The 25,561-nt window shown below is 32.3% G+C and overlaps 2 protein-coding genes and 1 long non-coding RNA gene across 3 annotated transcripts; 2 read left to right on the plus strand and 1 right to left on the minus strand.

The window, feature by feature from the left end:
* The first annotated feature begins 2,990 nt into the window (after positions 1-2,990).
* LOC142534472 (la-related protein 1C-like) lies at positions 2,991-7,153 on the plus strand. The gene is made up of 7 exons (XM_075641343.1): positions 2,991-3,383; positions 3,572-4,136; positions 4,213-4,360; positions 4,459-4,549; positions 5,224-5,295; positions 5,586-5,607; positions 7,059-7,153. Exons 1-7 carry the CDS (start codon positions 2,991-2,993, stop codon positions 7,151-7,153), a joined length of 1,386 nt encoding a protein of 461 aa, XP_075497458.1.
* An 8,715-nt stretch (positions 7,154-15,868) lies between these two features.
* On the plus strand, positions 15,869-21,082 carry LOC142534473 (la-related protein 1C-like). The gene is made up of 8 exons (XM_075641344.1): positions 15,869-16,258; positions 16,521-16,971; positions 17,083-17,228; positions 17,346-17,417; positions 18,088-18,159; positions 18,449-18,457; positions 20,703-20,772; positions 21,057-21,082. Exons 1-8 carry the CDS (start codon positions 15,869-15,871, stop codon positions 21,080-21,082), a joined length of 1,236 nt encoding a protein of 411 aa, XP_075497459.1.
* A 1,334-nt stretch (positions 21,083-22,416) lies between these two features.
* LOC142534485 (uncharacterized) lies at positions 22,417-23,020 on the minus strand. Its single transcript, XR_012817071.1, has 3 exons — positions 22,959-23,020; positions 22,731-22,814; positions 22,417-22,643 (listed from the first exon to the last, which is right to left on the minus strand). It is a non-coding gene; the product is annotated as an uncharacterized LOC142534485 (long non-coding RNA).
* Positions 23,021-25,561: the final 2,541 nt, after the last annotated feature.

Genomic DNA, 25,561 nt, shown 5'->3' on the forward strand with positions numbered 1-25,561 from the left:
GATTTGGAGAAAGAGGTTTTCAAACAAAAAAACTTCTTCGGAAGTCATCTAACAAAGATATTGCCCAATCGATTCTGAATTCTCCCAACCGATTATAATGTGCTAGTGCATTAGTAGGGACAATAGATCTAACACAGTAGTCGATTTCAACTGGTTAATAAGACAAGACGAATCTTTAAAATATTTATTTCATTTCATGTTTTCTTATTCTATTAGGGTGTGTTTGGTACAAGTGATGAGATAAATAAATGATTAATTATGCTATAGATAATCAAACATTATGTGATACTATTAAGATTGTTTGGTTCACATTTTGAATATGTGATTAGCTTTTAAATATTGAGTGAGTCTCATGTGAGACCGTCCCACGGATCATAATCCGTGAGACGGGTCAACTCTACCCATATTCACAATAAAAAGTAATACTCTTAGCATAAAAAGTAATACTTTTTCATGGGTAACCCAAATAAGAGATCCGTCTCACAAATACGACCCGTGAGACCGTCTCACACAAGTTTTTGCGTAATAAATTTAATATTATACCCTTGTTAAGTTTACTTATTTGTTGTGCTCAAAGCAATACATAATATTAGATAATAATAATAATGTTAATAATGACTATAATAATCTTGAATTAATATGTGTAAATATCATAAAATTAAATATAATAAAAATAAAAATATTATTGATAAGCATAACCAACATTAAAATTTAGTTTTTATTTTATTAAAATATATACAAATAAATTATTTTTTTCAAAATAAAAATATATCTTTATATTTTTTAAAGTTTAAATCAAATTAAATAATAATGATATATATTAAATATCAGGATCGACATCTAACGTACAACATTCTAAAATAAATTTTTTATTCAAGGCAAAAACTTGTGTGAGACGGTCTCATGGGTCGTATTTTTGAGACGGATCTCTATTTGGGTCATCCATGAAAAAGTATTATTTTTTATGCTAAGAGTATTACTTTTATTGTGAATATGAGTAGGGTTGACCCGTCTCACAGATTAAGATCCGTGAGACGGTCTCACATAAGACTCACTCTTTATTCAATAAATAACTTAACACTCTAAGAAATAAGAGGAGAAAAATGTAATTTATTAAGTTTTGATAGTGTATCTCACTTGATTTGTTAGATTAATAATCAAATAGTTATCTAAAAAATTGGATCTTAAATCGGATCAAAATGATTATTAAAACATCTTAAAATTTTAACCAAATATTGGATAAGTGTTTGACTATTAATCTATCATTGTTTAATCCACTCAACCAAACACACCCTTAGAATATACTTTGAACCTTTCCTATTTTAAATTGATTTTCCATAAACAAAGAACATTTTCATTTACCTAAGAATACAGAGAGAGGGATTCATTTCCTTGTACTAAAATTGTGCTATGATAACGGTACGGTTTATATTTTGTTTTAAGAGGCACTTTAGGTTTTGTATTTCATGATTCCGGGACAAATATACAATATTTAATAAAATATTACCACCGCTAAATTTTTAAATGGATGAGCTTATTGAGGACTTCTGAAAACATGTCTTTGATATTTCTTCTTATATAGAAAATTGAACACTTAAATGAGTTTATAATGACATAAAATGCACTCTTATAAAAAATCGGTTTTGCCATTTTCATAAAATAAGAGCAAATACGAAGTATTTGTTAGTTGATAAGAGTTCGTTATGTTGTGGCGTTTACATGTGCATGAGATGTGATAGAATAATATTAGATACAATCATCAACAGGAACACAAAAAAATAAGTGATATTTAGAACAAAATGCTACGTGTGTACCATGAATAATCTTATACGACAAAAATCAACTCTTGAACATGTTGAAATCACCTCTATATTCTAGATAGCAGTGCATAGATGAATCAGACCATAATAATTCTTAGGGTTGAACTAGTGACAAATACTTGTAGAGCCAATTTTTTCTAATAATTTTTTGGGCTTGAATCAATTAGTACATAAATTATTTAGAACAATTATTACATGTCAATTGACAAAAAAAATCTATTTAGTTTAACGTAGATTTCTATCATGATTTTTATTTAATTAAAAGAATATTTTTGTCAATTGATTTAGAATGATTAAAGCAAATTATAATCTCTATATTATCTAAGAACAGAAGTAACACTCATGTTCTTATTCTCACCATATTTTCAAATTTTGAACATCCAATCCTTATCTATATTTTTGAAAGTATAGTTATGTTATACATTAATTATTATTTATTTAAAGTATGGTATTAAAGATAAATCGGCTATTTTTTTAGGAAAAAATTAATATGACAATAGTAAATATTTTATTCTTATTTAGATTATTTATTTTTTTAGTAATTTTAGAGTAAGTTTTTTGTTTTTCTTATCTAATCTTGTATTTGAGTTTTATTTAATTCTATCAAAATTTTCTAGCAAAAAGTTAATGTGAAACAATTTGAAATACAAAGATAAGATCTTCTTAATGATAATTTGGAGATAAATTATATCATCACCATATGTCAAAATTTTAAAAGTAAAACTTGATATAAATCACCTTATAAATCATTAAAGATTTTTCGATTTTTAAAAACATAGGCTTTGTTTTTATAAATAAAAGATATCGGATTTTAAATATCGATTATTTTACTTCTTTGTTTTTTTTTTTCGAGATATAAAATATTATTTGTTCCGATATATAAATAAATAAAATTAACCTTTATCTTTTTATCTTGATACTAAATACGTATATCCTAATTAAATCCGAGCTGTAATTATATTTGTCGTAGGAAACTAATTCCCCGCTTCATTGCTCTATATATATGCGGGGAGACTAGAACACTGCACTTTTATTTGCTTCCGAACAAGAAAACGGGCGGAGATAGGCGATTTCGATTTCGAGTGGGAATTTTTGGGTTTTCTTTAATCGATTCGATTGTGTTGGTGGGTTTGATGTTCAGTTGCCTGACCTATTTTTTTGTTTTCTGCAATGGCTACTGCTTCTGACTCCTCCGCCTCTGTTCAATCTGTAAATTCTGTTATTGATCGCCATTCACGGCTCGCGTCGCCTTGTTCATGTTCGAGTATCTCTGATCAGAAGCACGTTTTGCCTTCTGAAATTTTCCTAAACCAATTAATCGCACCACCTGCTAGTTTCTTGGCCGAGGATGGTCAGGCTGAGGGAAGTGAGAATGTTGGTGTAACCAAGAAGTGTGTTTGGAACAATCCTGCTAATGGTGTTGCTCCGCAGGTTGGTGCTTTGATGGGGACAGCATCTTGGTTGCCTGATTTCTCCAAATCAGCTCGTGCTTCCACGAAGGCTTCTTCGAGTTCGACTGATTCTCTTGAAGAACTCTCTCACGAACCAATCATTCTGTCACAGGTTTATTATTTCTGTCATTGTTGTTCTCTATATTTTGGCCCTTTTAATCTACCTGTTCAATTTATCTGATGTTCTTAGTTGCTTGGGTTTTATTATATATGCTTCTAGTGCTATTATGAACTCGATGATCAAGTTTTCGTACAAGTTAGACTGCTTTCCTTACGAAATTTTCTTTTTGTGAATAATAGGGGACGTCAGTTGACTCTTGGTCTTCACAGGAAGTAGCAACAAATTCAGCTTCGAACCATGAATCTCCTATCCGCCAGTGTTCTCCGGAGCTAGGTGGTGACAGGACAAGTCACAGAAACATAACAGCCAACGGCAGCTTTTCTCAAGCACCAAATTCACACAGTTCTGTGGTTGAAGCGTCTCCTTTTAAGCCAGTGAAGTCCAGCATCTCTTCGGGGGTATCTCCTAGGGACAACACACGTTGGGATGTTGGACAGAGAGGAGGATCTCACAGTGGGCATGAGCCACACCATCCGCGTGGTCCTTTTAGAAGGAACAACAGTGGACCGCAACTTCAAGGGAATGGTTCTTCTAATCATGGCCATGGTAGCAAACGATACCAGGAACGTTGGATTGATGATTGGAGCTATAACCATCAATCTTTTGGCAGCAGAGTAAACCTTGCACCCCAGCAGAGTGTCGCCTCTCGGCCCTTCATACGTGGTCCAGTTTCAAGTGCTCCTTTTATTCCTCCACCTCCCCCTGTGGGTGCGCGGCCCTATGGTCCCCCAGTGTTCTACAATGGTGAGGTTTGCTGCTTTGAGATACTTGCTTCTGTAGATTATCTTGCGTGCTAATTATATTTTGTTTCAATTTGCAGATGCTTCATCTTTTACGTATTTTGCTCTTGGACCCCACCCAGGTTCACCCGGGCACATGCCTATGTTTCCATATGCACCAATGTCGTCTCCCATACCTGATCCTCACTTGCCTTCCAAAATTGTGAAACAGATAGATTATTATTTTTGGTATGTTATTTTTGTTATGCATACTAAATGATTCATCCGCTCATTGCTGTCTATTTGCGCATGGTATCAACGCTTGGATTTTCACATGTATCTTGCAGTGATGATAATTTGGTGAAGGACACATATTTGCGCCAGAAAATGGATGTGGATGGATGGGTTCCCATAAACTTAATAGCAAGCTTTAAGAAAGTAAGTCGGTCAAATTAATGAAAAATTTCCTGCTTATGCTTATTTCTTTATCCATTTTATCTAAACTTAAACTTGCGATTCTTTTTTGATTGTTGGTACATAGAAGAGAAATTTTGAGGCTCTAGATCAGAAAGTTGAAAATATCAAAAGCTTGATTCTTTAATTGGAATTTAGTGAGCAATATAGGTTAAGAATTTTGAAATGTTTCGGTTTTGTTAGATTATTCTTGGATGAAATAAAATGACAATTGATATCTAACTGTAATACGCTTGAGTTTATCAGAAGATTTATATTGATATGGAAATGGTAAATTTGTATGACCAAGAATGCACATTAGAATCATGGTACACTCTTTTTAGTTGGTTTCATTAGGTAACAATGATACTATTTTGAGAATGAAGTAGCTTGGACGGGTTAGTTATTCATGTAAGTTGTCTTTGGAGTGGAATTTGGAGATGCCTGATCGGATCAAAATCATCTCTGGCTGAAAATCTTGCCTGCCATGATTTGAAACACCAAATCGACTGTTAGTGCTGCCATTTAACCTCTTATCATAGTCACAGAGGCAGCTGGATATTTTATGGCTGATCATATCAAACTTTTTAAATGATTTGCCACCTATTACGATGAGACTTAACTATGAATACTAATATTATACATTCTCAATTTTTCAGATTAGGGAGCTGACAGACAATGTCCAACTTATATTGGATGCTTTGCGAGCTTCGAATGTGGTGGAAATACAGGTGAAATGTATCGCATATTTGATCTTCGCAATACCACTTTTCTTATAGTAAATCTTTTACTAGTAGTGTAGTCCAAAATTTTACTGAAAAAACAAGTGAATATGCGATTAACTTATGAGCAAAATCTGTTAATATCCCCTTTTCAGCTTTCTCATGCGACTTGTTCTATATATCTATAGACTTGTTATCCTTTGGGTATTTTGTAGACATTTCATCCCACGACATGCACTTTAGATAGAGTATTGGTGGTTTCTAACTCATCTAGGCGATTTTTTTTCTTACTCTTGCAGGGAGAAAAGGTGAGGAGGAAGGGTAATTGGAGAAAATGGATAATGCCAACCTTCTTGTATTCTACATGATCAAGTCCTCAATTTCTTTAATGAGCAATATAGGTTAAGAAGTAAAATCATTGAACGAGGAAACAACTGGTTCTTTAGTGGTTTTTTTAAAATACAATTGTGCATTTTACGATGTCCTTTTACCAAGTACTCTATTTTGCCAAAAATATTAATTTCCGTCAAAATGTTATTTCTAAAAAAAGAAAAGATATATCATTAATATTGAAATATATGTACTACAATAAATGATAATTTCAATTATTGTTTGTATTGATTATATCAATTCATTTAGTTCAAATTTGAATTTAATTCATTTTTATATTAATTCAAATATAATTATTATATTATATATTTTATTCAAATTGAAACTAAACTTTATTGAAAATATAAACTAAATTAAAAATTTTTACATTGATTATATCAATCAATTTAATTTGTGATATGATTTGTGTTACTATGATATATTTAATTTTTATTACAAACTGTATAAATAAATTTTAAACACAAATGATTACAATGTATATATATATATATAATTTTGATATCCTGCACACCTACGTGCACACCTCTGTGAGCACCGATGAGGTGTCACTCATCCATTCGATGTGTAATTTTTCTATATTTCATCACATCCAATAGATGAGTGACCTCGTCGGTGCTCACAAAGTGTGTACGGTAGGTGTGCAGGATATCAAAATTAATTATATGTGTGTGTACTGTAATAAATGATCACTTTAATTATTGTTTGCATTGATTATATCAATTCATTTAATTCAATTTTGAATTTATTTAATTTTTGTATTAATTCAAATGTAATTTATGTATTATATGTTTTTTATTTTTTACTCAAATTGAAACTAATCGAAGATAGCCTAAATTGGGGCAATCCATGGTATTTTTCGATTTCTAGATAATTCAATGTTAAGTGTTGTACAATTATGCCAAGGAAATGGGAATCATGCTGGCTGCGGATCAACTTTTGAAAACTAGATAGATATCGAGCACATAATTAAACAAGAATAAAATGTTATAAAATATTTTGAAATATATTTATACAGATGGATTTATTTATATTTCGAGCATGTTTTAGTTTGATATTTTTGAGTATAAGAATAATGTGGGAGCATGTTTTAGTTTGATATTTCGGAGAATATATCACCCAAATAAATCATATACTCTTGCTAATATACTATCCTCCAAAAATTAGATTTACTAGTATTTATCCATTATATACTATCCTCCAAAAATTAGATTAACTTATGAGCAAAATCTGTTAATATCCCCTTTTCAGCTTTCTCATCCGTCTTGTTCTATATATCTATATATCCTTTGGGTATTTTGTAGACATTTCATCCCACAACATGCACTTTAGAGAGCATCGGTGCTTTCTAACTTATCTAGGCGATTTTTTTCTTACTCTTGCAGGGAGGAAAGGTGAGGAGGAAGGGAAGGAGAAAATGGATAATTCCAACCATCATGTTTCCTACCGGATCAAGTCCTCATTCTCTCAATATTTCTAGTCTGCATATACATGATGAAAAGACAAACACGTAGTTTCTAGCGATACTATTATCATAGGTGGGGACTTTGAACACACAACAACTATATTTTAGGCTTTTCAGAGTTTGTGGTGGTCTCTAACTCATCTAGGCGATTTTTTTTCTTACTCTTGCAGGTAGAATAGGTGAGTAGGAAGGGTTACTGGAGAAAATGGATAATGCCAACTATCCTGTATTCTACAGGATCAAGTCCTCAATCTCTCAATATTTCTAATCTGCATATACATGATAAAAAGACTAACACAATTTCTAGCTATATTTTAGCCACCGTCGGAAGATATTGGTTTACTTCCACTTATTTCTTATAGTCGTTGGTAATTTAGTTGGATTCGTGATTGTCCAGAGTCTATTGCCTCTCTTTTTTTTTATTTTTTTTCCCCAGAAACATCTTATATTATATTGAAATATTGGATATGAATATTTTCTGTTTGGTTTTTATGTAATTTATTTTTACTAATTGCATCTTTATCACTGCGAAAATTATAGATATTTTCAATAAAATATATTTGAAAATCTATAAAGTAAGACTAAAGAAAATATTTCATCTAACCCACATAGCGATTAATGTGTGGCCACGAGCATTAAATAATATATTTTTTGTTATAATATAAATTGTTACGGTGAAAATAGTTTGAATCATACTCAAAATTAGTTTACTACGTACGTTTTGGTTTTGAGCCGAGTATGATATTTTTGAAATTATATATATAATGGATCAACACTAGTAAATCTAATTTTTGGAGGATAGTATATTAGCAAGAGTAAATGATTTATTTGGTGATATATACTCCGAAATATCAAACTAAAACAAGCTCCAACATTATTCAAGCTCAATATCAAACTAAAACATGCTCGAAATATAAATAAATCCATCTGTACAAATATATTTCAAAATATTTTATAACATTTATTCTTGTTTAATTACGTGCTCGATATCTATCTAGTTTTCAAAAGTTGATCCGCAGCCAGCATGATTCCCATTTCCTTGGAATAATTGTACAACACTTAACATTGAATTTTCTTGAAATCGAAAAATACCATGAATTGCTCCCATTTAGGCTATATTCGACTAGTCGTTTAACAGAAGCTTTCGAGCGTGAACAGTGAGGTGCACTGGGCAAGTGCGTGCGTGCGTGCATGCATTGCAAGGCTAAGCGTGCTTGTCTTCGGACGATAACCCCTCGAACGAGGGCTTGCAACTTCACCAGACTTTTCTGAATGCCTTTCTAGCCTGTATAAATATATGCAAACATGCATTATGTTATCATAAGTAATATGGTTTAGGGCATGTTTGTCCAATAAGTCTGACCAAAATAGATTTTGATTATCTGTTTATTAAAAGTAGGAATTACTAAAAATTTGTCATTGTCCGTATTTGGAATCATTTTTTCGCCTGAGTGCTGCCATGTTTTCAAACGTATGGATAATATTCAATACTATGTTATGAGATACAAAGGAAGACAAGTTATTACATTAAGAACAAATTTTGACTCATAAAATAATCAAATTTCAATTCAAGCCAACTTACAAGATCATTTTCGTCTTTTCTAACAAAATTCTCTCTATATATATATGTTTGCGCGCGAATAAGTAAGACAACCATATCTTCTCTTGACAAGAAATCTGTACCCATAGTCTCTTCATACAAGATGTTGCTTTCATTGCTGAATCTTCCTTTTGTTGTGTTGTGCACAATCACAATACTAGAATCGCTTTCGTGATCGGATGATGATCGTTGGAAAAGTTTTTTCACGACGATTCGAGATAGAGGTTTTTTCCGTTTCCTGTAATGAAACCCATTTGGCTGTCGGCTTTGAGATTTAAGAATTGTTAAATGTTGGGACTATTCAAGAGTAGAGAGGGGAATGAGTTGAGTGGGTAGCATGTTCTTCTATCATCGTGCATGGATGAATTGTTTGGGTCTTTTGTCGTGTATCTCTCGCAAAATACCTATATTGCCCTTGCTAAACACGTTTGTTTTGGATTTCACGGTGGTTCTTAGTTCATATTTCAGGTATGGAACTGAAATTTGAATCAAGAAAGATTTTAAAGTTTGAAATCGGTCATTTTTTTTGTAGGGAAAAAATAAACTTTTCGATCTATTAACTTGTTACATTTTGAGTTTTGATCGACTAAATATTTAAAATTTTACTTTAGTATAACTTCAAATAAATTGCTAACAATACCGAATTTTTTTTGTAAAGATTGAATTATTATATATTTTTTTTTTGAAAAGATTGAATTAGTTTTGGTCTTATCAATGACATGTATTTTGGACCTTCATACAGAAGTAATTGCGTAACTATGCAATATTTTGTGAAAAGTAAAAATAATTTCAACGTCTCGATACCATAAAGATTTGAAGTTGTTTTAAGAACAAATATGCATTTGGACATATATTTAAAATCGTTTTTATAATTAAAAAGTAGTATGTTTCTTTTTATCGTTACCTTTATTTCTAAAAATATAAAAAAAAACTCTCAATTGTTCTTTGTAGAACACCTTTTTAAAATATTTCACAAAAAATTTATCCAAACACATGCTTTTATTTTTTATTTGTAAAATACTAAAAATATTTGCTCAGCCGAGCCTTAATTTGTTTTGGTTCAGAAAATGTAGTTGAGATAATTTTCTCCTAATTTTTATTTTCGATTCCTTGAAAAAAAAAAAAAAAAAGAACCGCTAATAAGATGAATATACTTTTTTTAAAGAAATTATTGCAAAATGAATGATAATGCATTTTTTCAAATCCAAAAAGTAAACAGTATAAAGTTGACTGTCCTACTTACGTAGTATTCTATCGATCATGTATGTATGGATTGGGAGGAGGACTCTCCATTCTCATTGATAATCATAAAAAGTACTTTCATTTTATCTCTTTAGCTTAGGAAAGTTCTTTAAAAAAACTAGCTTTCTCACGGACTTGTAGCCAATTTTAGAATTCTCAAATTTTTCATATGATTGAATTGAAATGGTAGTTTGATTGCTCACTTTCTTGTTAGCCATTGGAGTGTGAGAGATTTTTTTCATTACATGGTAAACAGGTGATTTCGATTGTCATAAAAGATAATCTGAAATCCGATGTTATAAATTAAAATACTTACACTTAATAGATTTTTTTTTAAAAAAAAAACAAGAACAAAGAGTTACACCAGATGAGCGTTAAAATTAAAATGGTTAGAAAGTGCAAAGCATGGTTGTGAATGAAGTGAAAATCAAGCAAGAAAAATTGAACTTTATTGATAATAAACTATGGAACAATATTTATAAATGAATAAGAATGAAAATATATTATGCGCCTGTACTAATTTGCATAATTTACGATGATTTATAGGAATAGTCAAATTATCCACGTCATACAAGATGGATACGATACAATGCCATGTAACAACACAACTAGTGATGATAAAGAAAATACTAATAGCAAACAAACATTGTGTGTACGTAGGATCTGTGAGGGAATACAAACCACACCTCAAAATTTTCTTTACAAAATCGTGATCAAGCGCAGAGACCGAACACGAAAGATGTTGCTCAGAAAACATACATAGAGCTGCACCTAGCCAATCTAAAACTACGGATTTATTGAACAAATAGAGAGGCCGTATACGAGTAAGAGGATATCATCAAGCTGGTGTTTCTCGCCGTACAAAAAGAGCATCAAAATACTCTTCTACACAACGGGCAAGAACCGTGTCTCACCAGCCAAGAGTCGATGCAAGGTAGATGAAACAAGTGGTGACAATGAGGTAAACTTCGCACGGTCTCCCCTAGCTGAAAGTCCTGCGTATATTTAAAGCATGGGACAGATTCTTCTAAATCAGTTCAACTTGTCGATAAAAGAAGTCTATATACAAAGAGCTCAAATGTTGGGAACGTCTTCAAATGTTGTTTCTACAGCTCCCATCTGATTAACGAAGAAAATGTCGGGAACGTCTTCAAATGTTGTTTCTACAGCTCCCATCTGATTAACGAAGAAAATTTCGTAAGTCAAAAAAGTAAAAATACTGTCATCCCTATTTCAAAGAAAAGCAATCGAGCAGCATAATACCTGACTTTGCACGGCACTTAGCATAGCTGGACCAATACGCTCGCGGACAAGTCTGCCACTTAGAAGGCTCACTACACATCAATCTGTACAGTCAGATTATTAGCTCCAAACTCAATCAGATTACTAAACATGCTAAATCTCGAAGATTGAATGCCAGAATTATCACGTCTGCAATTGAATAGTATTGACTCAAGATTATTAATCCATTCAATAGATAAGACTTACCAAATACAGGAGACACTGTATCCCAGATTCATCGGACTGCCACAAAATAAGTGATGATTCAAAGACTTCGATGGAGTAAACAGCACCGGATATGGCACCAACCGAAGCCCCTCTAACAAATCCACTTTCTGTCTCTTGGCCAATAAGCGCTCCAGTCATTGCTCCCAATATGGTACCAACTGCATAGCAGGGACAGCTCCTTCATTAGCATAAAGAATAATTCGAGAGAAAGTACTACTAAAGATCAAATCCCTCTAAAATTCGGTAGTCGCTGCGTGAGACGTTTCTGAAAAAAATAATCATAAGGTGATTGAAAAATCACCTTTAATCAACTCCAAAAACCTATACAGCACAAAATTCACATCCAAAATCCTACACCACACAATCACAAAGAAAATGAAAACTGCATCCTTGGGGTTCTCAGTATGAATGATGGTTTTCTTCACATTCTCTGTCACCCAAGGTCCAAACATAGCCTAAAATTATAATTTCTTTAAATGTTCTAAATCCCCAAATATGCTGAAAACCCCCAATTTGCGGGACATAGCAAAAACCTAAACCCTAAAACAATAAAAACCACGGGAGAACAAATCAATGTTAAGGAAAAAACACATTATAATTATGGGGGGGTGAAACCACCAAACCCCTTGAATCGTGATAACCCACCTGCATTAGAAGCGTACGATCAAACCAAAATCAAGAAATTGAATCTACAACCACTCAAACCAAATGGTTCCAATATGTTGTTTGTACTTAAGAAGTCTACTGCAAACAAAAAATGTTGAAACATATTGGAACCATTTGCAGCAAGGGAGGTGGAAAAGGAGTGTGGATTGGCAGTCCTCACTCACCCAAGGCACCTAAGCATGGCCCTCGTCCCCCTTCTCGTCTAAAATGCACTGAGATGCGCCAAATTGCAGCTGTCTCTTCCAAGAATCCCCATTTTCTTCAAAATGTTTGGTGCCATCCTTTTTGCCGAAACCTGTCTGCAAATCCTTGGCTTCTAATAGAGCCCTATTCTACGAGGATGAACTGTGCCAAGCGGTTGCGCAAAACAATCTTCGTTGATTTTTGCTGTTTTCTGGTATTATTTTTGTTCCATATATGTGTATAGCTAGAACATTGGCATGATTGCTTTTGGTATAGTTTCTGGAGATTTGGAGTAGGCCCGCCTGGTGAAATTTTTCTAGTCAGTTTAGGTGCTTGTGAATTTTGGGGCCTAAAGATTCTGTTGTCATAGGAAATCCGCCGAATCAATAAGTGGTTGAACTTCTAGAACTTAAATATATCTTGACCGTTGAATTACTGTTTGAACAGTCTAAAACACCCTGTGGATCACCAACTACTGCACCAACGTCGAACTGGTTCCAGGATACATCAAATCCTGCATCAACGTCCAATCTTAGTGGATTTGGAGAAAGAGGTTTTCAAACAAAAAAACTTCTTCGGAAGTCATCTAACAAAGATATTGCCCAATCGATTCTGAATTCTCCCAACCGATTATAATGTGCTAGTGCATTAGTAGGGACAATAGATCTAACACAGTAGTCGATTTCAACTGGTTAATAAGACAAGACGAATCTTTAAAATATTTATTTCATTTCATGTTTTCTTATTCTATTAGGGGTGTTTGGTACAAGTGATGAGAATAAATGATTAATTATGCTATAGATAATCAAACATTATGTGATACTATTAAGATTGTTTGGTTCAACATTTTGAATATGTGATTAGCTTTTAAATATTGAGTGAGTCTCATGTGAGACCGTCCCACGGATCATAATCCGTGAGACGGGTCAACTCTCCATTTCACAATAAAAAGTATACTCTTAGCATAAAAAGTAATACTCTTAGCATAAAAGTAATACTTTTCATGGGTAACCCAAATAAGAGATCCGTCTCACAAATACGACCCGTGAGACCGTCTCACACAAGTTTTTGCGTATTAATAAATTTAATATTATACCCTTGTTAAGTTTACTTATTTGTTGTGCTCAAAGCAATACATAATATTAGATAATAATAATAATAATGTTAATAATGACGATATTAATAATCTTTGAATTATATGTGTAAATATCATAAAATTAAATATAATAAAAATAAAAATATTATTGATAAGCATAACCAACATTAAAATTTAGTTTTTATTATTTATTAAAATATATCAAATAAATTATTTTTTCAAAATAAAAATATATCTTTATATTTTTTAAAGTTTAAATCAAATTAAATAATAATGATATATATTAAATATCAGGATCGACATCTAACGTACAACATTCTAAAATAAATTTTTATTCAAGGCAAAAACTTGTGTGAGACGGTCTCATGGGTCGTATTTTTGAGACGGATCTCTATTTGGGTCATCCATGAAAAAGTATTATTTTTTATGCTAAGAGTATTACTTTTATTGTGAATATGAGTAGGGTTGACCCGTCTCACAGATTAAGATCCGTGAGACGGTCTCACATAAGACTCACTCTTTATTCAATAAATAATTAACACTCTAAGAAATAAGAGGAGAAAAATGTAATTTATTAAGTTTTGATAGTGTATCTCACTTGATTGTTAGATTAATAATCAAATAGTTATCTAAAAAATTGGATCTTAAATCGGATCAAAATGATTATTAAAACATCTTAAAATTTTAAAAATATTGGATAAGTGTTTGACTATTAATCTATCATTGTTTAATCCACTCAACCAAACACACCCTTAGAATATACTTTGAACCTTTCCTATTTTAAATTGATTTTCCATAAACAAAGAACATTTTCATTTACCTAAGAATACAGAGAGAGGGATTCATTTCCTTGTACTAAAATTGTGCTATGATAACGGTACGGTTTATATTTTGTTTTAAGAGGCACTTTAGGTTTTGTATTTCATGATTCCGGGACAAATATACAATATTTAATAAAAATATTACCACCGCTAATTTTTAAATGGATGAGCTTATTGAGGACTTCTGAAAACATGTCTTTGATATTTTCTTATATAGAAAATTGAACACTTAAATGAGTTTATAATGACATAAAATGCACTCTTATAAAAATCGGTTTTGCCATTTTCATAAAATAAGAGCAAATACGAAGTATTTGTTAGTTGATATAAGAGTTCGTTATGTTGTGGCGTTTACATGTGCATGAGATGTGATAGAATAATATTAGATACAATCATCAACAGGAACAAAAAAATAAGTGATATTTAGAACAAAATGCTACGTGTGTACCATGAATAATCTTATACGACAAAAATCAACTCTTGAACATGTTGAAATCACCTCTATATTCTAGATAGCAGTGCATAGATGAATCAGACCATAATAATAATTCTTAGGGTTGAACTAGTGACAAATACTTGTAGAGCCAATTTTTTCTAATAATTTTTTGGGCTTGAATCAATTAGTACATAAATTATTTAGAACAATTATTACATGTCAATTGAAAAAAAATCTATTTAGTTTAACGTAGATTTCTATCATGATTTTTATTTAATTAAAAGAATATTTTTGTCAATTGATTTAGAATGATTAAAGCAAATTATAATCTCTATATTATCTAAGAACAGAAGTAACACTCATGTTCTTATTCTCACCATATTTTCAAATTTTGAACATCCAATCCTTATCTATATTTTTGAAAGTATAGTTATGTTATACATTAATTATTATATTTAAAGTATGGTATTAAAGATAAATCGGCTATTTTTTTAGGAAAAAATTAATATGACAATAGTAAATATTTTATTCTTATTTAGATTATTATTTTTTTAGTAATTTTAGAGTAAGTTTTTTGTTTTTATCTAATCTTGTATTTGAGTTTTATTTAATTCTATCAAAATTTTCTAGCAAAAAGTTAATGTGAAACAATTTGAAATACAAAGATAAGATCTTCTTAATGATAATTTGGAGATAAATTATATCATCACCATATGTCAAAATTTTAAAAGTAAAACTTGATATAAATCACCTTATAAATCATTAAAGATTTTTCGATTTTTAAAAACATAGGCTTTGTTTTTATAAAAAAGATATCGGATTTTAAATATCGATTATTTTACTTCTTTGTTTTTTTTTTTCGAGATATAAAATATTATTTGTTCCGATATAAATAAATAAAATTAACCTTTATTTTTTATCTTGATACTAAATACGTATATCCTAATTAAATCCGAGCTGTAATTATATTTGTCGTAGGAAACTAATTCCCCGCTTCATTGCTCTATATATATGCGGGGAGACTAGAACACTGCACTTTTATTTGCTTCCGAACAAGAAAACGGGCGGAGATAGGCGATTTCGATTTCGAGTGGGAATTTTTGGGTTTTCTTTAATCGATTCGATTGTGTTGGTGGGTTTGATGTTCAGTTGCCTGACCTATTTTTTTGTTTCTGCAATGGCTACTGCTTCTGACTCCTCCGCCTCTGTTCAATCTGTAAATTCTGTTATTGATCGCCATTCACGGCTCGCGTCGCCTTGTTCATGTTCGAGTATCTCTGATCAGAAGCACGTTTTGCCTTCTGAAATTTTCCTAAACCAATTAATCGCACCACCTGCTAGTTTCTTGGCCGAGGATGGTCAGGCTGAGGGAAGTGAGAATGTTGGTGTAACCAAGAAGTGTGTTTGGAACAATCCTGCTAATGGTGTTGCTCCGCAGGTTGGTGCTTTGATGGGGACAGCATCTTGGCCTGATTTCTCCAAATCAGCTCGTGCTTCCACGAAGGCTTCTTCGAGTTCGACTGATTCTCTTGAAGAACTCTCTCACGAACCAATCATTCTGTCACAGGTTTTATTTCTGTCATTGTTGTTCTCTATATTTTGGCCCTTTTAATCTACCTGTTCAATTTATCTGATGTTCTTAGTTGCTTGGGTTTATTATATATGCTTCTAGTGCTATTATGAACTCGATGATCAAGTTTTCGTACAAGTTAGACTGCTTTCCTTACGAAATTTTCTTTTTGTGAATAATAGGGGACGTCAGTTGACTCTTGGTCTTCACAGGAAGTAGCAACAAATTCAGCTTCGAACCATGAATTCCTATCCGCCAGTGTTCTCCGGAGCTAGGTGGTGACAGGACAAGTCACAGAAACATAACAGCCAACGGCAGCTTTTCTCAAGCACCAAATTCACACAGTTCTGTGGTTGAAGCGTCTCCTTTTAAGCCAGTGAAGTCCAGCATCTCTTCGGGGGTATCTCCTAGGGACAACACACGTTGGGATGTTGGACAGAGAGGAGGATCTCACAGTGGGCATGAGCCACACCATCCGCGTGGTCCTTTTAGAAGGAACAACAGTGGACCGCAACTTCAAGGGAATGGTTCTTCTAATCATGGCCATGGTAGCAAACGATACCAGGAACGTTGGATTGATGATTGGAGCTATAACCATCAATCTTTTGGCAGCAGAGTAAACCTTGCACCCCAGCAGAGTGTCGCCTCTCGGCCCTTCATACGTGGTCCAGTTTCAAGTGCTCCTTTTATTCCTCCACCTCCCCCTGTGGGTGCGCGGCCCTATGGTCCCCAGTGTTCTACAATGGTGAGGTTTGCTGCTTTGAGATACTTGCTTCTGTAGATTATCTTGCGTGCTAATTATATTTTGTTTCAATTTGCAGATGCTTCATCTTTTACGTATTTTGCTCTTGGACCCCACCCAGGTTCACCCGGGCACATGCCTATGTTTCCATATGCACCAATGTCGTCTCCCATACCTGATCCTCACTTGCCTTCCAAAATTGTGAAACAGATAGATTATTATTTGGTATGTTATTTTTGTTATGCATACTAAATGATTCATCCGCTCATTGCTGTCTATTTGCGCATGGTATCAACGCTTGGATTTTCACATGTATCTTGCAGTGATGATAATTTGGTGAAGGACACATATTTGCGCCAGAAAATGGATGTGGATGGATGGGTTCCCATAAACTTAATAGCAAGCTTTAAGAAAGTAAGTCGGTCAAATTAATGAAAAATTTCCTGCTTATGCTTATTTCTTTATCCATTTTATCTAAACTTAAACTTGCGATTCTTTTTTGATTGTTGGTACATAGAAGAGAAATTTTGAGGCTCTAGATCAGAAAGTTGAAAATATCAAAAGCTTGATTCTTTAATTGGAATTTAGTGAGCAATATAGGTTAAGAATTTTGAAATGTTTCGGTTTTGTTAGATATTCTTGGATGAAATAAAATGACAATTGATATCTAACTGTAATACGCTTGAGTTTATCAGAAGATTTATATTGATATGGAAATGGTAAATTTGTATGACCAAGAATGCACATTAGAATCATGGTACACTCTTTTTAGTTGGTTTCATTAGGTAACAATGATACTATTTTGAGAATGAAGTAGCTTGGACGGGTTAGTTATTCATGTAAGTTGTCTTTGGAGTGGAATTTGGAGATGCCTGATCGGATCAAAATCATCTCTGGCTGAAAATCTTGCCTGCCATGATTTGAAACACCAAAACTGTTAGTGCTGCCATTTAACCTCTTATCATAGTCACAGAGGCAGCTGGATATTTTATGGCTGATCATATCAAACTTTTTAAATGATTTGCCACCTATTACGATGAGACTTAACTATGAATACTAATATTATACATTCTCAATTTTTCAGATTAGGGAGCTGACAGACAATGTCCAACTTATATTGGATGCTTTGCGAGCTTCGAATGTGGTGGAAATACAGGTGAAATGTATCGCATATTTGATCTTCGCAATACCACTTTTCTTATAGTAAATCTTTTACTAGTAGTGTAGTCCAAAATTTTACTGAAAAAACAAGTGAATATGCGATTAACTTATGAGCAAAATCTGTTAATATCCCCTTTTCAGCTTTCTCATGCGACTTGTTCTATAATCTATAGACTTGTTATCCTTTGGGTATTTTGTAGACATTTCATCCCACGACATGCACTTTAGATAGAGTATTGGTGGTTTCTAACTCATCTAGGCGATTTTTTTTCTTACTCTTGCAGGGAGAAAAGGTGAGGAGGAAGGGTAATTGGAGAAAATGGATAATGCCAACCTTCTTGTATTCTACATGATCAAGTCCTCAATTTCTTTAATGAGCAATATAGGTTAAGAAGAAAATCATTGAACGAGGAAACAACTGGTTCTTTAGTGGTTTTTTAAAATACAATTGTGCATTTTACGATGTCCTTTTACCAAGTACTCTAATATTTTGCCAAAAATATTAATTTCCCGTCAAAATGTTTTTCTAAAAAAGAAAAGATATATCATTAATATTGAAATATATGTACTACAATAAATGATAATTTCAATTATTGTTTGTATTGATTATATCAATCATTTAGTTCAAATTTGAATTTAATTCATTTTATATTAATTAAAATATAATTATATTATATATTTTTATTATTTTTTTATTCAAATTGAAAAAACTTTATTGAAAATATAAACTAAATTAAAAATTTTTTACATTGATTATATCAATCAATTTAATTTGTGATATGATTTGTGTTACTATGATATTTAATTTTTATTACAAACTGTATAAATAAATTTTAAACAAAATGATTGCAATTTATATATATATATATATCATCATCCATTCGATGCGTAATTTTCTATATTTCATCACATCCAATAGATGAGTGACACCATCGGTGCTCAGAAAAGTGTGTACGGTAGGTGTGCAGGATATCAAAATTAATTATATGTGTGTGTGTACTGTAATAAATGACCACTTTAATTATTGTTTGCATTGATTATATCAATTCATTTAATTCAATTTTGAATTTATTTAATTTTTGTATTAATTCAAATGTAATTTATGTATTATATGTTTTTTATTTTTTTACTCAAATTGAAACTAATCGAATATAGCCTAAATTGGGGCAATCCATGGTATTTTTCGATTTCTAGATAATTCAATGTTAAGTGTTGTACAATTATTCCAAGGAAATGGGAATCATGCTGGCTGTGGATCAACTTTTGAAAACTAGATAGATATCGAGCACATAATTAAACAAGAATAAAATGTTATAAAATATTTTGAAATATATTTATACAGATGGATTTATTTATATATTTCGAGCATGTTTTAGTTTGATTTTTGAGTATAAGAATAATGGGAGCATGTTTATTGTTTGATATTTCGGAGAATATCACCCAATAAATCATATACTCTTGCTAATATACTCCTCCAAAAATTAGATTTACTAGTATTTATCCATTATATATATAATTTCAAAAATATCATACTCATCTTAAAACCAAAACGTAGTAAACTAATTTTAAGTATGATTCAAATTATTTTCAACGTAACAATTTATATTATAACAAAAAAATATTATTCAAATGCTCGTGTCCACACATTAAACACTATATGGGTTAGATGAAATATTTTCTTTAGTCTTACTTTATAGATTTTCAAAGATATTTTATTGAAAATATCTATAATTTTTGCAGTGGTAATGATGCAATTAGTAAAAATAAATCACATAAAAAACATATTTTATTCATACCACAATTCAATTTTTATAATATATATATATATATATCTATATATCTATAATATATCCAAGCATTTTTCTCTAAGCATAAAGTCTCAACTAAAATAAAGAACCTTATCATGTTATCAGAATATTAAGTATCAACCAAAAACCCAACAGAAAAAATTCATATCCAATATTTCAATATAATATAAGATGTTTCTGAAAAAAAAAAAGAGAGGTAATAAACTCGGGACAATCACGAATCCAACTAAATTAGCAACGACTAGAAATAAGTCGAAGTTAACCAAAATTTTCAGACGGTGGCTATATGAAGAAAAGAAGAATAGAAAAACTTTTAGCAAACCAAATCTAGTAAACCTTCTCTATCTAAAAATCCATTATTAGGGGGACTAAAATGTAGAAAACAAAAAAACTGTGCCGATGTGCCAAGATAGCCGTTGATGACTTCACCGCACAAGCTCGGAAAAGCAGCCTAAAATATAGAGTTTTTGTATGTTCAAAGTCCTCACTTATGTATCGCTAGAAACTATGTTTGTTTTCATCATGTATATGCAGACTAGAAATATTGAGAGATTGAGAACCTGATCCTGTAGGATACAGGATGGTTGTGCTGCCATTTAACCTCTTATCATAGTGACAGAGGCAGCTGGATATTTTATGGCTGATCATATCGAACTGTTTAAATGATTTGCCACCTATTAAGATGAGACTTAGCTATGAATACTAATATTATACATTCTTAATTTTTCAGATTAGGGAGCTGACAGAATGTCCAACTTATACTGGATGCTTTGCGAGCTTCGAATGTGGTGGAAATACAGGTGAATGATTAACATGTTTGATCTTCGTAATACCACTTTTCTAATAGTTAATCTTTTACGTAGTGTAGTCCAAAATTTTACTGAAAAAACAAGTGAATATGCTATTAACTTACGAGCAAAATCTGTTAATGTCCCCTTTTCAGTTTTCTCACGCGCCTTATCTATATATATATACTTGTTATCCTTTGGGTATTTTGTAGACATTTCAGCCCACGACATGCACTTTAGATAGAGTATTGGTGGTCTCTAACTCATCTAGGTGATTTTGTTTCTTACTCTTGCAGGGAGAAAAAGTGAGAAGGAAGGGTAACCGGAGAAAATGGATAATGCCAACCATCATGTATCCTACAGGATCAAGTCCTCGATCTCTCAATATTTCTAGTATGCATATTAATGATGAAAAGACAAACACGTAGTTTCTAGTGATATTATTATCATAGGTGGGGACTTTGAACACACAACAACTCTATTAGGCTGCTTTTCCGAGCTTGTGGTGGTCTCTAACTCATCTAGGCGATTTTTTTTCTTACTCTTGCAGGGAGAAAAGGTGAGGAGGAAGGGTAACTGGAGAAAATGGATAATGCCAACCATCATGTATCCTATAGGATCAAGTCCTCAATCTCTCAATATTCTAGTTTGCATATACATGATGAAAAGAAAACACGTAGTTTCTAGCGATACTATTATCATAGGTGGGGACTTTGAACACACAACAACTCTATTTTAGGCTTTTTTTCGAGCTTGTGGTGGTCTCTAACTCATCTAGACGATTTTTTTCTTACTCTTGCAGGGAGAAAAGGTGAGGAGGAAGGGTAACTGTAGAAAATAGATAATGTTAACCATCTTGTATCCTACATGATCAAGTTCTCAATCTCTCAATATTTCTAGTCTGCATATACATGATGAAAAGACAAACACATAGTTTTTAACGATACATAGGTGGGGACTTTGAACATACAACAACTCTATATTTTAGGCTGCTTTTCCGAGCTTGTGCGGTGAAGTCATCAACGGCTATCTTGAAACATCGGCACATTTTTTTTGTTTTCTACATTTTAGTCCCCCTAATCATGGATTTTTGGATAGAGAATGTTTACTAGATTTGGTTTGCTAAAAGTTTTTCTGTTCTTCCTTTCTTCATTTAGTCACCGTCTGAAGATTTTGGTTAACTTCCACTTATTTCTTATAGTCGTTGGTAATTTAGTTGGATTCGTGATTGTCTCGAGTCTATTACCTCTCTCTCTTTTTTTTCCCCAGAAACATCTTATATTATATTGAAATATTGGATGAATATTTTCTGTTTGGTTTTTGGTTGATACTTAATATTTGATGACAGGATAATGTTTTATTTTAGTTGAGACTTTATGCGTATGAAAAAATGTTTTGATATATATATATATATATATATATATTATAAAAATTGAATTGCAGTATGAAAAAATGTGTTTTTAATGTGATTATTTTTACTAATTGCATCTTTATCACTGCAAAAATTATAGACATTTTCAATAAAATATCTTTGAAAATCTATAAAGTAAGACTAAAGAAAATATTTAATCTAACCGATATACCGTTTAATGTGTTGCCACAAGCATTAAATAATATTTTTTGTTATAAATAAATTGTTACGATGAAATAGTTTGAATCATACTTAAAATTAGTTTACTACGTTTTGATTTTGAGCTGAGTACGATATTTTTGAAGTTATATATATAATGGATAAACACTAGTAAATCTAATTTTTGGAGGATAGTATATTAGCAAGAGTATATATCTGGGAACTTTTCAACTGTGTCTACTAACAAACCATTTGCCCCACCGGTGTCAAAAATGTCGGGAACGTCTTCAAATGTTGTTTCTACATGTTCCATCTGATTAACGAAGAAAAATTCTAAAGTCAAAAAAGTAAAAATACTGTCATCCCTATTTCAAAGAAAAGCAATCGAGCAGCATAATACCTGACTTTGCACGGCACTTAGCATAGCTGGACCAATACGCTCGCGGACAAGTCTGCCACTTAGAAGGCTCACTATCACATCAATCTGTACAGTCAGATTATTAGCTCCAAACTCAATCAGATTACTAAACATGCTATAAATCTCGAAGATTGAATGCCAGAATTATCACGTCTGCAATTGAATAGTATTGACTCAAGATTATTAATCCATTCAATAGATAAGACTTACCAAATACAGGAGACACTGTATCCCAGATTCATCGGACTGCCACAAAAAGTGATGATTCAAAGACTTCGATGGAGTAAACAGCACCGGATATGGCACCAACCGAAGCCCCTCTAACAAATCCACTTTCTGTCTCTTGGCCAATAAGCGCTCCAGTCATTGCTCCCAATATGGTACCAACTGCATAGCAGGGACAGCTCCTTCATTAGCATAAAGAATAATTCGAGAGAAAGTACTACTAAAGATCAACATCCCTCTAAAATTCGGTAGTCGCTGCGTGAGACGTTTCTGAAAAAAATAATCATAAGGTGATTGAAAAATCACCTTTAATCAACTCCAAAAACCTATACAGCACAAAATTCACATCCAAAATCCTACACCACACAATCACAAAGAAAATGAAAACTGCATCCTTGGGGTTCTCAGTATGAATGATGGTTTTCTTCACATTCTCTGTCACCCAAGGTCCAAACATAGCCTAAAATTATAATTTCTTTAAATGTTCTAAATCCCCAAATATGCTGAAAACCCCCAATTTGCGGGACATAGCAAAAACCTAAACCCTAAAACAATAAAAACCACGGGAGAACAAATCAATGTTAAGGAAAAAACACATTATAATTATGGGGTGGGTGAAACCACCAAACCCCTTGAATCGTGATAACCCACCTGCATTAGAAGCGTACGATCAAACCAAAATCAAGAAATTGAATCTACAACCACTCAAACCAAATGGTTCCAATATGTGTTTGTACTTAAGAAGTCTACTGCAAACAAAAAATGTTGAAACATATTGGAACCATTTGCAGCAAGGGAGGTGGAAAAGGAGTGTGGATTGGCAGTCCTCACTCACCCAAGGCACCTAAGCATGGCCCTCGTCCCCCTTCTCGTCTAAAATGCACTGAGATGCGCCAAATTGCAGCTGTTCTCTTCCAAGAATCCCCATTTTCTTCAAAATGTTTGGTGCCATCCTTTTTGCCGAAACCTGTCTGCAAATCCTTGGCTTCTAATAGAGCCCTATTCTACGAGGATGAACTGTGCCAAGCGGTTGCGCAAAACAATCTTCGTTGATTTTTGCTGTTTTCTGGTATTATTTTTGTTCCATATATGTGTATAGCTAGAACATTGGCATGATTGCTTTTGGTATAGTTTCTGGAGATTTGGAGTAGGCCCGCCTGGTGAAATTTTTCTAGTCAGTTTAGGTGCTTGTGAATTTTGGGGCCTAAAGATTCTGTTGTCATAGGAAATCCGCCGAATCAATAAGTGGTTGAACTTCTAGAACTTAAATATCATCTTGATCGTTGAATTACTGTTTGAACAGTCTAAAACATCCTGTGGATCACCAACTACTGCACCAACGTCGAACTGGTTCCAGGATACATCAAATCCTGCATCAACGTCCAATCTTAGTGGATTTGGAGAAAGAGGTTTTCAAAAAAAAAACTTCTTCGGAAGTCATCTAACAAAGATATTGCCCAATCGATTCTGAATTCTCCCAACCGATTATAATGTGCTAGTGCATTAGTAGGGACAATAGATCTAACACAGTAGTCGATTTCAACTGGTTAATAAGACAAGACGAATCTTTAAAATATTTATTTCATTTCATGTTTTCTTATTCTATTAGGGTGTGTTTGGTACAAGTGATGAGATAAATAAATGATTAATTATGCTATAGATAATCAAACATTATGTGATACTATTAAGATTGTTTGGTTCAACATTTTGAATATGTGATTAGCTTTTAAATATTGAGTGAGTCTCATGTGAGACCGTCCCACGGATCATAATCCGTGAGACGGGTCAACTCTACCCATATTCACAATAAAAAGTAATACTCTTAGCATAAAAAGTAATACTTTTTCATGGGTAACCCAAATAAGAGATCCGTCTCACAAATACGACCCGTGAGACCGTCTCACACAAGTTTTTGCGTATTAATAAATTTAATATTATACCCTTGTTAAGTTTACTTATTTGTTGTGCTCAAAGCAATACATAATATTAGATAATAATAATAATAATGTTAATAATGACGATATTAATAATCTTGAATTAATATGTGTAAATATCATAAAATTAAATATAATAAAAATAAAAATATTATTGATAAGCATAACCAACATTAAAATTTAGTTTTTAATTTTATTAAAATATATCAAATAAATTATTTTTTTCAAAATAAAAATATATCTTTATATTTTTTAAAGTTTAAATCAAATTAAATAATAATATATATTAAATATCAGGATCGACATCTAACGTACAACATTCTAAAATAAATTTTTTATTCAAGGCAAAAACTTGTGTGAGACGGTCTCATGGGTCGTTTTTTGAGACGGATCTCTATTTGGGTCATCCATGAAAAAGTATTATTTTTATGCTAAGAGTATTACTTTTATTGTGAATATGAGTAGGGTTGACCCGTCTCACAGATTAAGATCCGTGAGACGGTCTCACATAAGACTCACTTTATTCAATAAATAACTTAACACTCTAAGAAATAAGAGGAGAAAAATGTAATTTATTAAGTTTTGATAGTGTATCTCACTTGATTTGTTAGATTAATAATCAAATAGTTATCTAAAAAATTGGATCTTAAATCG

This window comes from Primulina tabacum, unplaced genomic scaffold (assembly GCF_025594145.1).
Source record: "Primulina tabacum isolate GXHZ01 unplaced genomic scaffold, ASM2559414v2 Contig540, whole genome shotgun sequence".
In the NCBI taxonomy this organism is placed as follows: domain Eukaryota; kingdom Viridiplantae; phylum Streptophyta; class Magnoliopsida; order Lamiales; family Gesneriaceae; genus Primulina; species Primulina tabacum.

Bases quoted from the DNA above. Each gene is read 5' to 3' on its own strand.
- LOC142534472 (XM_075641343.1), top strand. From the start codon at position 2,991: ATGGCTACTGCTTCTGACTCCTCCGCCTCTGTTCAATCTGTAAATTCT. The intron at 4,137-4,212 runs GTGAGGTTTGCT...TTCAATTTGCAG, and splicing joins TCCCCCAGTGTTCTACAATG to ATGCTTCATCTTTTACGTAT. The intron at 5,296-5,585 runs GTGAAATGTATC...TTACTCTTGCAG, and splicing joins CGAATGTGGTGGAAATACAG to GGAGAAAAGGTGAGGAGGAA.
- LOC142534473 (XM_075641344.1), top strand. From the start codon at position 15,869: ATGGCTACTGCTTCTGACTCCTCCGCCTCTGTTCAATCTGTAAATTCT. The intron at 16,972-17,082 runs GTGCGCGGCCCT...TTCAATTTGCAG, and splicing joins TCCTCCACCTCCCCCTGTGG to ATGCTTCATCTTTTACGTAT. The intron at 17,418-18,087 runs GTAAGTCGGTCA...TCAATTTTTCAG, and splicing joins TAATAGCAAGCTTTAAGAAA to ATTAGGGAGCTGACAGACAA.